The sequence below is a fragment of the Eumetopias jubatus genome, unplaced genomic scaffold, assembly GCF_037043125.1.
Source record: "Eumetopias jubatus isolate StellerSeaLion01/CBP00866 unplaced genomic scaffold, mEumJub1_p1.0 scaffold_17, whole genome shotgun sequence".
NCBI classification, from domain to species: domain Eukaryota; kingdom Metazoa; phylum Chordata; class Mammalia; order Carnivora; family Otariidae; genus Eumetopias; species Eumetopias jubatus.
This window is the reverse complement of record NW_028274823.1, coordinates 33942670-33954923: the sequence shown is the minus strand read 5'-3', so window position 1 is coordinate 33954923 and position 12254 is coordinate 33942670. Positions and strand designations below refer to the sequence as shown.

The window sequence follows — 12254 nt, the reverse complement described above, 5'->3', positions numbered from 1 at the left end:
GGTTTACTATTATAGAGAATATATATATATATATTTTTAAAGATTTTATTTATTTATTTGAAAGAGAGTATGAGTGGGGGAGGGAGGAACAGAGGCAGAGGGAGAAGCAGACTTCCCGCTGAGCAGGGAGCCCCACATGGGGCTTGATCCCAGAACCCTGGGATCATGACTTGAGCTGAAGGCAGATGCTTAACCAACTGAGCCCCCCAGGTGCCCCAAGAATATATTCTTAATACCCAGCAAAACATTTTAAATTCTTCCCTTTGCTTTTTCTGCCCTTCCCACCTCAGCCTTCCACAAAGAGGGTGTTCTTCCACATACTGTCTTTGATTTGTCATTAAACAAAAGACACCTTCCCTAAAGCAAGACCCCTTGGTTCTTAACTCATTTTCCCCTTCTTGAGCTCTCTGGATCTCTTCTTTCTCTTCTTCTAGACTTCTCTTTCCTTCCAAAGTAAAAATTCCTAACCTGTTTTGTCATTTTCCTGGTCTGCAGCTTTTTCCACCCATTATCAAGAGGAGCATAATAAAAGAATCTAGAGCCAAACAGGCAGAGGTTGAACTGAGTATTTTTTAGACATTGTGAGAGAAGAAAGGTTGGACATAAGTATATATTTTTTTTCATTCCTGTTGCATACCTTCACACTATAAGAATTGTGATCATGACACTCCTTTTAAAGGACTTGGTGAACATGTTCATATTTATTTTTCCATTGGCTTAAAAAAAAAAAAGATTTCCAGAAATTTAGTTATGAGAACATGTCAGAGTTTTATTTCCGTCTTACTGCCAGGGAGGAGAATGAACCAGGCCAATTCAGAGTGGTTAGATAAGCAGGAAAAGAATACCTGGTTAAAGACCTTCAGACGCCAGGCAGCCAGCTGAGCAGGTAGATGACTAGGTTCCCAGAAGAGTTTTCTTAAACTTGTTAAAGTTCATCCAAAATGGATTAAGCTCTTTACCAGGACTGTTCATTTCTTCCCAGGAGTTCATAAAAATTCTATGCAAAAAGGTCTGTTCTAAACAGTACTGGGGACATGTTTTTCTTTACGCCATATTTTCTCATACAGCCAAACCTATTTCTGTAAGTCTTTAAGGACTAGGCTTTATCTTTGCCATCCAATCAAGTCTTTGACTTCAACCTTCAGTGACTTCTGCTTCTCTTAAATTTTTTTTGTAATTTATACAAGCATTTCCACAAAATTGGAACTTGAAATAGTACACTAGACACAGTAAATTTATAAGATTTCAGTGTACAGAAAATGTATAAACAACGGAAAGAATGACTTTCTTTTCCACACTGCTATCTGAAATTAATATGGGAATTATAATAAATATAGCTTCTATGCTGTTTCTGTGTGATTTTGTTCATCTATAATATAGAGATTCAACTTGATAGCATCTGTTCCCCTCAGTTCTGAGATGCTGCAATTTAATTAAAAAATTTGTTCACCTTTCTAAAATTGGAGGGGTCTTTTTTGGGGAAGTGATTTATATGATTTACCATTTATGTACCTAAAGCCAACAAACAAATGCTTTAGAATATGGGAGTACCTGATCACTCATTCCTCCTGTACTTCAACAGTTGAAAAACAGATCTAGAGAACCAATGAGAATGAAAACTTTGACTTTATTAAGGATAAAACGAGATGAGAATGCATGGGTGCAACCTGCATATTAAATGGCACTCCAGGGCACCTGGGTGGCTCAGTTGGTTAAGCATCCAACTCTTGATTTCAGCTCAGGTCATGATCTCAGGGTCATGAGATCAAGCCCCACGCTGGGCTCCACACTCAGCCTGGTCTGCTTGAGATTTTCTCTACTCTCCCTCTGCCCCTCCCTCTGCTCATGCACATTCTCTCTCTAAAATAAACAAACTTTTAAAATAAATAAATAATAAATGGCACTTCCTACTTTATCCTCTCTCAGAATACTCCCCAGCAGATCTGGGCCAGTTCACACACATCCCTTCATAGGCTGAGAAGTTGGAGCAGAGACTTGTATAATCTGTAGTGTTGTTCTGTTTCTGGATGCAGCCAAGTTCTGTCAATACCACTGCTTTATCTATGAGATAGCATCTGGGTGGGGGTAGAGAAAGGGGCAGAAGTTTTTCCTCAGCATGAAATTGATGTTGGAAACTTCCTCTTTCATAGGTCACAGTGATAGTGGAAGGAGGAGAATTTCCTCTTGCAAAGGGAGTTTGTGAATTGGTGCTACTTTTCCTTTCTTAGCCTTTGTAATTTTGCAGAAACATCCAGAATCATTGACTGCATAGGTTTGTTTTTTTTTTTAAAGATTTTATTTATTTATTTGACAGAGAGTGAGACAGCGAGAGAGGGAACACAAGCAGGGGGAGTGGGAGAGGGAGAAGCAGGCTTTCCGCCAAACAGGGAGCCCGATGCGGGGCTCGATCCCAGGACCCTGGGATCATGACCTGAGCCGAAGGCAGACGCTTAACAACTGAGCCACCCAAGCGCCCCGACTGCATAGGTTTTTATAGTCGGAACTTCCTTACATATGAAGCAACTCTAGAATTTAATCATCTGAAGTCTCAGAAGATTTCAAATGTAGAAATTTCTGTAATTTCATCCTTTGGTTAATTTTCTCTCTGCCTATTGCTATCTTAATCCACCTCAAAGTAAAGCCTTAGGAAGGTAAGAGCATCCATACAAGTTGACTCTTCTATGTTTTAAATCACTGATACTTAGAGGACTTTTTTAAAACCACCAATGGATAGAGCTATCTCCTCCTTCTCTTCTGGCTTGCTGAATTACTGCATACACAGTACCAAACCAAATGGAGAAATCCTTAAGGTACAAGTGAAGGCTGACAAGAATGTAAAGCATAGGCTTTTATGTGATACCTTTGAAAAGCAGCAAATGTTCATATCATGTATTTTAGCATGATACGCCATCTTAAATATTCATTAATGGTTTCTTCTCTTGACCACATAACTGATTGACACTTTGGGGCGCCTGGGTGGCTCAGTCAGTTAAGCGTCTGCCTTCGGCTCAGGTCATGACCCCAGGGTCCTGGGATCGAGCCCTGTGTTGGGCTTCCTGCTCAGTGGGGAGTCTACTTCTCCCTCTCCCTCTGCCACTCCTTCTGCTTGTGCTCTCTCTCTCTGTCAAATAAATAAAATCTTAAAAAAAATAGATTTATAGTTCAAAAACTGGAAATAAAATTTGAATTAAGTTGTTTCTCTGTTGGTAAGATACAAATTTCCAAAGGTAGATGAATTATAGCTATCAGTCAGATAATTTTCTGTATCTTAAAGGTTCAGAGTCCAATCAGGAAAAACAGACACCAGTATAGTAATTTCAAACAGAGGGACTTTAATAGAGGAATTTATTACAAGGATGTTAGAAGGACTAGAAAAGCAAAAGAAGGGAATATGAGGTCAAAAGATTAATAGATTCAGAAAAACACTTACTCTCTGTACTGGAGGGAGCAAAAGAGAAAACAGTATTACTGAGTCCGGATCACTGTTAACTTGAAAACTAGATTTATATTTAGCTTCTTTCTCTTTTTTCTGTGGTCTCATTTTCTTGCAATAAATAAGGTTTCTCCTTTCTTTACATAGTAGTAGCATCTGAAATTTAGAAACCATTAAACCTGTTTTCTTGTGGTACCAAACTATATCCAGAGAGACAGGCAGGATAGTTTGTAAAAGGAAATGAGAGAGACTTAAGGTTGGGATTGGGCTTAATGGTTGGTTAGGACCTGGGTAGGAAGCAGCTTTGGACAACATCAGTTTGTAAGGTTTAAGGATAGGCAATACTAGGAATCATAAGATTAATTAATCTAGTGTAAGGGCTGAACTCAGTGGATTTTGAGAGTGGTTGGAGTCAGATAGGTGAGGTTTGTGATGGTCCTTGCCCTTTAGAGCATTATTGTTTAACTGGTATATCACTCAGCAATTACATTCAACTATAAGTAAGAGACTTAATAGGGGCTTAAACATGCAAGGATTTATTCCCTCATATATACATGGCCCCTCAATTTCATGATATGTTTTGGTGTGGTTCTCCTCATGTTCCTTTTGTTTGGGCAGTTCAGAGCTAGTATGGTGTCTCCATGCATCAAGTACCCAGGTTCATACCTTTCTATTGCACCACCTTCAGGAATTGACTTCAGTCTCATGCTGACCTTGCACTTGCAGTTGGGACAAACCAGGTAGAACAAAAGGTCTCTTGTGGCTGAGTCAACTCTCCTTTTAGAAAATCTTCCAAGAGATTCCACACTTTTCTTTAAATCTTAATAGAAAGGATTCTGTGTTTAAACCTAGATGGAGAAATTTGTCTTTATTGTAGGATGGCAATCAAATTTCTACTTTTTTATTTTTTGGCTTTCTTTTGCATAAAATATTTTGTTGACTTTTTATTTCATCTATTGGTGAATTGCCTATATTTTTAATATTAGTAGTTTATAATATATATCTTGACTCTTCATGGACTACCTTTAAGTGATATTATACCATTTCACATATATAAGAACATTACAGCAGTATGCTTCCACTTTACATGTTATGAACCTTGTGTATTAGTGTTCTTTAGAGAAATGGAATGCCATGTGTTAAGGTTCTTCTTTATATATATCCTATATGTAAGAGATTTATTATAAGGAAGTGGCTGTCATGAATTTGGAGACTGAGAAGTCTGAAGATCTGCAATCAGCAAGCTGGAGACCCAGGAGAGCTGATAGTCCATGTCCAGTTCAAGTCCCAAGGCTGTGAAATAGGAAAGCTGATAGTGTAATTTCCAGTCCAAGTCCAAAGGAAGGAGAAGACCCATGTCCCATCTCTAAGGCAGGCAGGCAGGCGTAGAAAGAGGGAGAGCGAGAGAGAGTGAGAAAGTTTGACACACAAAAGTAACCATCACATCCCTCCATACATTTTTATTTTTTTCGTTAAACCTTTTATCTGCTAAGAATTTGAGTAACTAGATTTCTTTTTTTTTTTTAAGATTTTATTTATTTGAGAGAGAGAATGAGAGATAGAGAGCACAAGAGGGAAGAGGGTCGGAGGAAGAAGCAGTCTCCCTGCTGAGCGGGGAGCCCGATGTGGGACTCGATCCCGGGACTCCAGGATCATGACCTGAGCCGAAGGCAGTCGCTTAACCAACTGAGCCACCCAGGCGCCCGAGTAACTAGATTTCTATCTGCTATTATTTCCTTCTACTGAATGTCCCTTTTTAAAAAAGATTTTATTTATTTATTAGAGCCCATACATGCAAGAGAGCGTGAGCAGGGGGGAGGGGCAGAGGGAGAGGGAGAAGCAGACTCCCTGCTGAGCAGGGAGCCCCACGTGGGGCTGATCCCAGGACCATGACCTGACCCAAAGGCAGACAATTAACCGACTGAGCCACCCAGGTGCCCCACTGAATGTTCTTTTAACAATTTTTGTAGTGCTGGCCTGCTGCTGAATTCTTTTACTCTCTGAATGCTTCTAAGACTTTCCTTTATCTCTGGTTTTCCTCAATTTCATGATATGTTTTGGTGTGGTTCTCCTCATGTTCCTTTTGTTTGGGGTTCATTGAACTCTAATGTGTCTGCATTTATAATTTTGTATCAACTTTGGAAAAATTGTAGCCTTTATTCAGCTATTTTTTGTCTGCCTCCTCTCCCTTTCTTCTGAGTCAAACATACATTGCTTGATATTGCTCATATCCCACAGCTCAGGCTGTTTTGCAGAGGTTGAGGGATATTTTTTCTCTTTGTATTTCATTTTGTCGAAATTTCTATTATATCTTAAAGTTCACTTACTTTTTTTTTTCCTGCAGTTTATAATCTGCTGTCAGGCCCATCTTTTGTGTTTTTCAGTTTAGAAATTGTACTTTTCATCTATAGACGTTTGATTTGGATCTTGAGTTTTTCTTATCATGTTCCTTCTGTCTTCTACTTTCTTTAGTATATTCATAATAGCAGTTGTATCATCCTTGAGTTGCAATCCCCTTATCTGACATTTCTGCACTATCTCTGTTGGTTTTTTTCCCTCAGTATAAATTGTATTTTCCTGCTTCTTTGCTTCCTTGGTAACCTTTATTGGACACTAGATTTTGTGATTTTACATTGCTGGATGCTGAATTTTTTGTATTCCTTTAAATATTGTTTGGCTTTAGTCTCGTAGAAAGTTCTTTGGAATTGGCTTGCCCCTTTTAATCTAATCATTGTTAGAGTGAATCTAAAAGAGTCTTTAGTTTAGAACTAGTATCCTTACTATTGAAGCAATACCCTAACGATTCCACGGGATACGCTATCTATTAGGAGGTCTTTCCACTCTGGCTGGCCCAGTGTGATCTTTGAGAATGTTCTACCTATTCCTTTCTGGTATTTCTTTCCTTGGCTACCATAATTTAATCACACACATGCACAAATAGTACTCGGCCAGAAATTTGAGATGACCCCTCGGTAGCTCCCCTCTCTCTGTACTCTGATCTGCCAAGTCTAGCTGTGGACTCACCTCAGCAAGACTGAGGGACTCTGGGTACTTCTTCCAGCTCTGAGACCTGGAAACCCCCGGCTGTGTGGTTAGGCGTTTGTAGCGTTACCTTGTTTGTTTCCTTTCTCATAAGGATCACTATCTTGTGCTGCCTATTGTCCAGTGTCTAGACAGTATCTGCTTAGAATAGTCTGTTCATTTTTCCACTTGAGGCAAGAGGGTAAGCCTGGTCCCTCGTATTCCATTCTGGCCTAAAGAAGCCCTGACCATCGTTCCTCCCTATTACAACATACCTGAGGAATCTAACTGGAGAGGAAGAGGTAAAATGTATGATTTGAAAGTTTGTCACATATCTTTCCCCATCCTAACCTGTTGAAATAATTCAAAACGCTGAGGGTCACCTGGCTGTCTCAGCCACAGAGCACGTGACTCTTGATCTCAGGGTTATGAGTTCAAGCCCCACGTTGGACATGGAGCCTACTTTAAAAAAAAATTTTTTTTCAATTAAAAAACCTGACTCCCCAAACTGGACATTATTACGATATATTTGGGTATGTGATAATATTCAAATGTACTTCTTTTGCTTAATCATATAACTAAATCACCTGCCCTGTAAAGCCATTAATTTTAATAAGCCAAAATATTGTATATGCAAGTGATTAACTGATCATCAAATTTGTAGGTAGAATGTTCTGTTAACACTCTGAAAGTAGGAAGCAATTTATAAAAGTAAACCTGCACTTACCATATAACCCAAGAATTCTACTCCTAGGTATTGACCCAAGAGAAATGAAAGCAGATGCCCACACAAAGACTTGAAGTGAATATTTATAGTAGTTTTATTTGTGGTGGCCCTAAACTGGAAACAATCTAAATGTTTATCCACATGGATAAATAGAACACTACTCACCAATTAAAAGAAATACTAATTAAATACTAATTAAAAGAATTACTAATATGCAGAATAACATGGCTGAATTTCAAAAGCATGCTCAGCGAAAGAAGCTAGACACAAAAGAATCTATTTGAAATTCATTAAAAGGCAACCAGGGTAGCTCAGTCAGTTAGGCGTGGACTGTTGGTTTCGGCTCAGGTGGTGATTTTAGGGTCCTAGGATCCAGCCCCGTGTCAGGCTCCACATTCAGTGGGGAGTCTGCTTGAGGATTTCTCTCCCTCTCCCTCTTCTCCCCCGCCCCCCACTGCTCACTCTGTTTCTCTCTCTAAAATAAATAAATCTTAAAAAAAAATTAAAAGGCAACCAACTAATGTATAGAGATAGAAATCAGAGATGTAATTGCCTAAGGTAGGAAGTGGGTAAGTATTGAGTGCAAAGAGGTCATAAGGACACTTTGTAGAATGATGGAACTGTTCTGTATCTTGATTAATATGTTGGTTGCCCAGGTATATACATTTGTTAAAACTCGTCAAACTGTATTCTTGAAATATGTTCATTCATTTTATTGTATGAAAATTATACCTCAAAAAAAAATTGACTAAAAAAACTAGTAAGTGGGTTTAACAAATAACCTAGAAATATTGGCTGAAATCTAACACATTTAAATAATATAGAAACGTGTACATCGGGGTGCCTGGGTGGCTCAGTTGGTTGAGCGACTGCCTTCGGCTCAGGTCATGGTCCTGGAGTCCCGGGATCGAGTCCCGCATCGGGCTCCCTGCTCAGCGGGGAGTCTGCTTCTCCCTCCGACCCTCTTCCCTCTTGTGCTTTCTATCTCTCATTCTCTCTCTCTCTCAAATAAATAAATAAAATCTTTAAAAAAAAAAAAAGAAACATGTACATCAGACATATAAATATAGTAACATTTGTATAACAAATACTAGCAACCTGGATTCTGATTCTTTTCGAAAATGCAGAATTCTTTTCAACCTTGTACTTCCTTAAGGTATGAAATGAGAAGGTTAAGATAGAAATTCTTTGTATTTGGCTATAAAAAGGAAGAAGTTTATACATTTAAGTTAGTTTTTTAAAAACTGACTTAAAACTTTTCTCCCCCCCAGAAATCTACCTGCCAAATCTGTGGAAGAAGCTTTACGTCACCGACAAGAATATGATGAAATGGTGGCTGAGGCTAAAAAACGAGGTATAAAATTTAACTCCAATTGGTATATTTAATCTACTGATGTCAGTTAGGAAGCTAACCTGTTGGTTAATTTCAGCAGGAAGGTAGATGATGAAAGTTTGTTTAAGTTCATCTTTAAGATGATGCTGATTTCTTATTTTTCTAACTAAATCTGTTGTTAAAAACAAAATGTCAGGGATGCCTGGGTGGCTAAGTCGGTTGAGTATCTGTCTGCCTTCAGCTCAGGTCATGATCCCAGGGTCCTGGGATCAAGTCCCACATCGGGCTCCTTGCTCAGCGGGGAGCCTGCTTCTCTGCCTCTGCCTGCCGCTCCCCCTGCTTGTACTTATGTGCTCTCTCTCTCACTCTCTCTCTGACAAATAAAAACCTTTATAAAAAATGTCATACTTTTTCTACAAGTACTTTTACAAAACTAATAGGAGAAAGGCAGCAGACTATCTAAGAGGATTCTTGTAATTGCAGTCATAAACCTTGGACTATTATTTTAACTTATGAATGGACATGATATGAATTTATTTCATGAAATTCACTTTTACAGTTTTTAAACTTTTAATATTTTATAATTTATTAATTTTAACACTTTAAGGTAACTTCCTGTATGACTCTGAGAATATGATTTGAAATTAGAATTTGCTTTTGTGACTTAATGGAGTCTCTGTAGAATCCCAGTTGTGTCATTTTGGCAGGCACATAAATGTATTTACTGGTATATAAATATGCACATTTATTTATTTGTTCTCTCCTCCAACCAAAAAGTATAACGTAAGTATAATTTAACAGTATTTATTTTACTAAGTACTGTTAGTTCAGGATACATTTTCAGAAAATATTACACAGCTGTATATATTTGATTTAACTTAGTGGAATACTATCATAGTATAGATTTCTATTTTGTGGCACTATTTTGGAAATAATTTTTTAATGTTATTAGAAACCTATAAGGGCAGTTATATCTTTCTGAAAGCCCTAATCATTTAAACATTGATTGAGTTTATTTTACTGTCTAGAATTTGAAATATTCCTGACATACCCAACAAATTTTAATTGTCTCTGAATTTTGACTTTACTAGTTGATTAATGTTTAAGATCATTATTGATAAATACATGATCCTAACAACATGTATGGTAGAAATAACATTAAATTGGCAAATTAGAAGGTAATAAGTTTACATCAAAGAACAAAACATACAGCATGATCTGATTAGTAAAAGAAACAAACATGGGAAAAATAAAACGAGATGAAATTGGAGAGGAAGACAAACTGTAAGAGACTCTTAAATCATAGGAAACAAACTGAGGGTTGCTGGAGGGGATGAGGGTGGGAGGATGGGGTAACTGGGTGCTGGGTGTTATATAAGACTGATGAATCACTGAACTCTGCCTCTGAAACTAATAATACACTATATGTTAATTAATTGAATTTAAATTAAAAAGAACCCCCCCAAAAAGAAGGTAATAGCTTAATCTTCTTTGACACTACTTGGATATGATTCTGTAAATAAACCTAATGTTAGTTTCCTCAAGTCTGAAGTGCAGAGGTCAGGTTGACTAGATTTCGTCTAAAATCTTTTTTGGTTTAGTTCATTATTATTTTTTTTAACACTTTTTTGTTTTAAAAGCAGTGGAACTCTCTACAGAGAAACCTTATATAGGGGCATCTGAGTGGCTCAGTTGGTTGAGCTTCTGACTCTTGGTTTTGGCTCAGATCATGACCTCATGAGTTGTGGGACTGAATCTCAGTCAGGCTCTGTGCTCAGTGGGGAGTCTGCTTGAGAACCTCAGTCAGGGTCTGTGTTCAGTGGGGAGTCTGCTTGAGATTCTCTCCCTCTCCGTCTGCCCTTCCCCCAACCCCTGCTCACTCTCTCTCTCATAAAATAGATCTTTAAAAAAAAAAAAAAGAAACTTTATATAGAGTCTGAATACATACGACAAATAAAAGAAAGAGGAGCTGCTTACTTGGCCTCCTGCTTGCCCCTTAAAATGATTTCTGAGGCATTTGTGAAACACAATTAGTAAACATTTTGGCTAGCTGACTCCGAAGTCCTCACTGAGTCTAAAATTATAACTATAAACAAACATATATATAAAGCATTATATATAATTATATATTTATATTAATGTGTTAATATATGCTATGATCTATGGTATGTAATAAATGTATTAATATGACATGTTCTATATCATTATATATGATTATAATATATAACATAATTCTATATTTATCATATATAATTATTTTATGTACATATCTGTTCTCTTTTTGAGGCATCTCTTATTTCAAAATTGTGACTTCTGATTTTCTGTTATGTATAATTATATCCTATGTAATAAAATATATATAAATATGTATATATTTACCACTTTTGTTTTTGAGGCATCTCTTGTTTCCAAATTGTGACATCTGATTTTTAGAGGAGTATTGTGTATGTTTGTATGTTAGGGTTTTTTTAAGTTTCAATCTAACGAGTAAAGTGAGACATCGTAGTAGAAAGGGTTAACTATAATAGTGCCATTGGCAAAATTATCTTTTAATGTCATTTCATGTCATTTTTTAAAAAGATTCATTTATTTATTTTAGAGAGCGTGAGCAGGATGAGGGGCAAAGGGAGAGGGAGAGAATCTCAAGCAAACTCCCCCCACTGCGCACAGAGCCCAGTGAGGGGCTCAGTCTCATGACCCTGAGATCATGACTTAAGCAGAAACCAAAAGTTGGATGCTTAACCAGCTGAGCCACCCAGACACCCCTAATATTATTTTTAATGCCTCTTTTTTAGACTTAGGTAGAAGGAGAAGGGCATATGATCTTTTTTGTATTGAAATAATTTTTGCTTGTTTAAAACAGAAATTAAAGAAGCCTATAAAAGGAAAAAAATAATGAAAGAACGATTTAAACAAGAAGAAAATATTGCAAGTGCAATGGTAATTTGGATCAATGAAATACTGCCCAACTGGGAAGTAATGTAAGTAAGCAGACTTTTCCTGAATTCCAGTCTGTCTCCAAAGATCTCATGTTTCTAATCCTCTATTTTTATTACTTCCAACATGTATCTTATGCTTCGGCTAAATGATACTGTTAATCAGTGTCTGAAAAATTTCGTGATTATTTCTGTGCCTTTAATTTTATAAATCCCTCAATCTCCAATACCTCCCTTCCTCACCAGCCTCTGTGCCTGTCAGAGTCTTACCTGTCCTTTGATGATACCCATCTGAAGTGCTAGTTGATCCATGAAATGTTAATTTCCTCGGTTACCATATTAATTCTGACATATCCTCTGTCACAAGATGCACTATTGATGTAATAGCAGGTTTTTGCAAAGAAAATATTAAATATGTACATTCATTGTAAGATGCATTTATTAAATGTTAAAGATTTTTAGTATGTTTTCTCATAATCATAACTATGCTATATATGATCTTTCCCTTCTGTAACGTCCCATTATAGTTTGAGACTCAAGTACTTCTTGCTTTACTTTGCCTTTTATTTTCTGATAATGTTTTTGTACATGCCTTATCTTCCCTCTACACTGGAGGGTAGGAGGGAGATGTATTCTGCAGTGCCTAGTGTAGGATATGCATAGGAAATTTGTTGAATATTGGTACAATGTGACAGCAAATTAGGCTCTTTACATAAGTAATCACATTTGATTCTTACAGCCTTTACTCCCACTTACAGAGAAGCTCAAGGTCAGAAAGGTTAAATGATTTGCCCAAGGTTATAC

At 37.3% G+C, this 12254-nt stretch overlaps 1 protein-coding gene across 1 annotated transcript in view; it reads left to right on the top strand.

Annotated features, from left to right (window-relative positions):
* The window catches only part of TBC1D12 (TBC1 domain family member 12), a 96567-nt gene that overhangs the window by 62349 nt on the left and 21964 nt on the right, over positions 1–12254 (top strand). Inside the window, exons 4-5 of the mRNA XM_028098931.2 lie at positions 8453–8535; positions 11378–11495. Coding sequence (XP_027954732.2) covers positions 8453–8535; positions 11378–11495 — 201 coding nt within the window. The remainder of the gene's footprint in view (positions 1–8452; positions 8536–11377; positions 11496–12254) is intronic.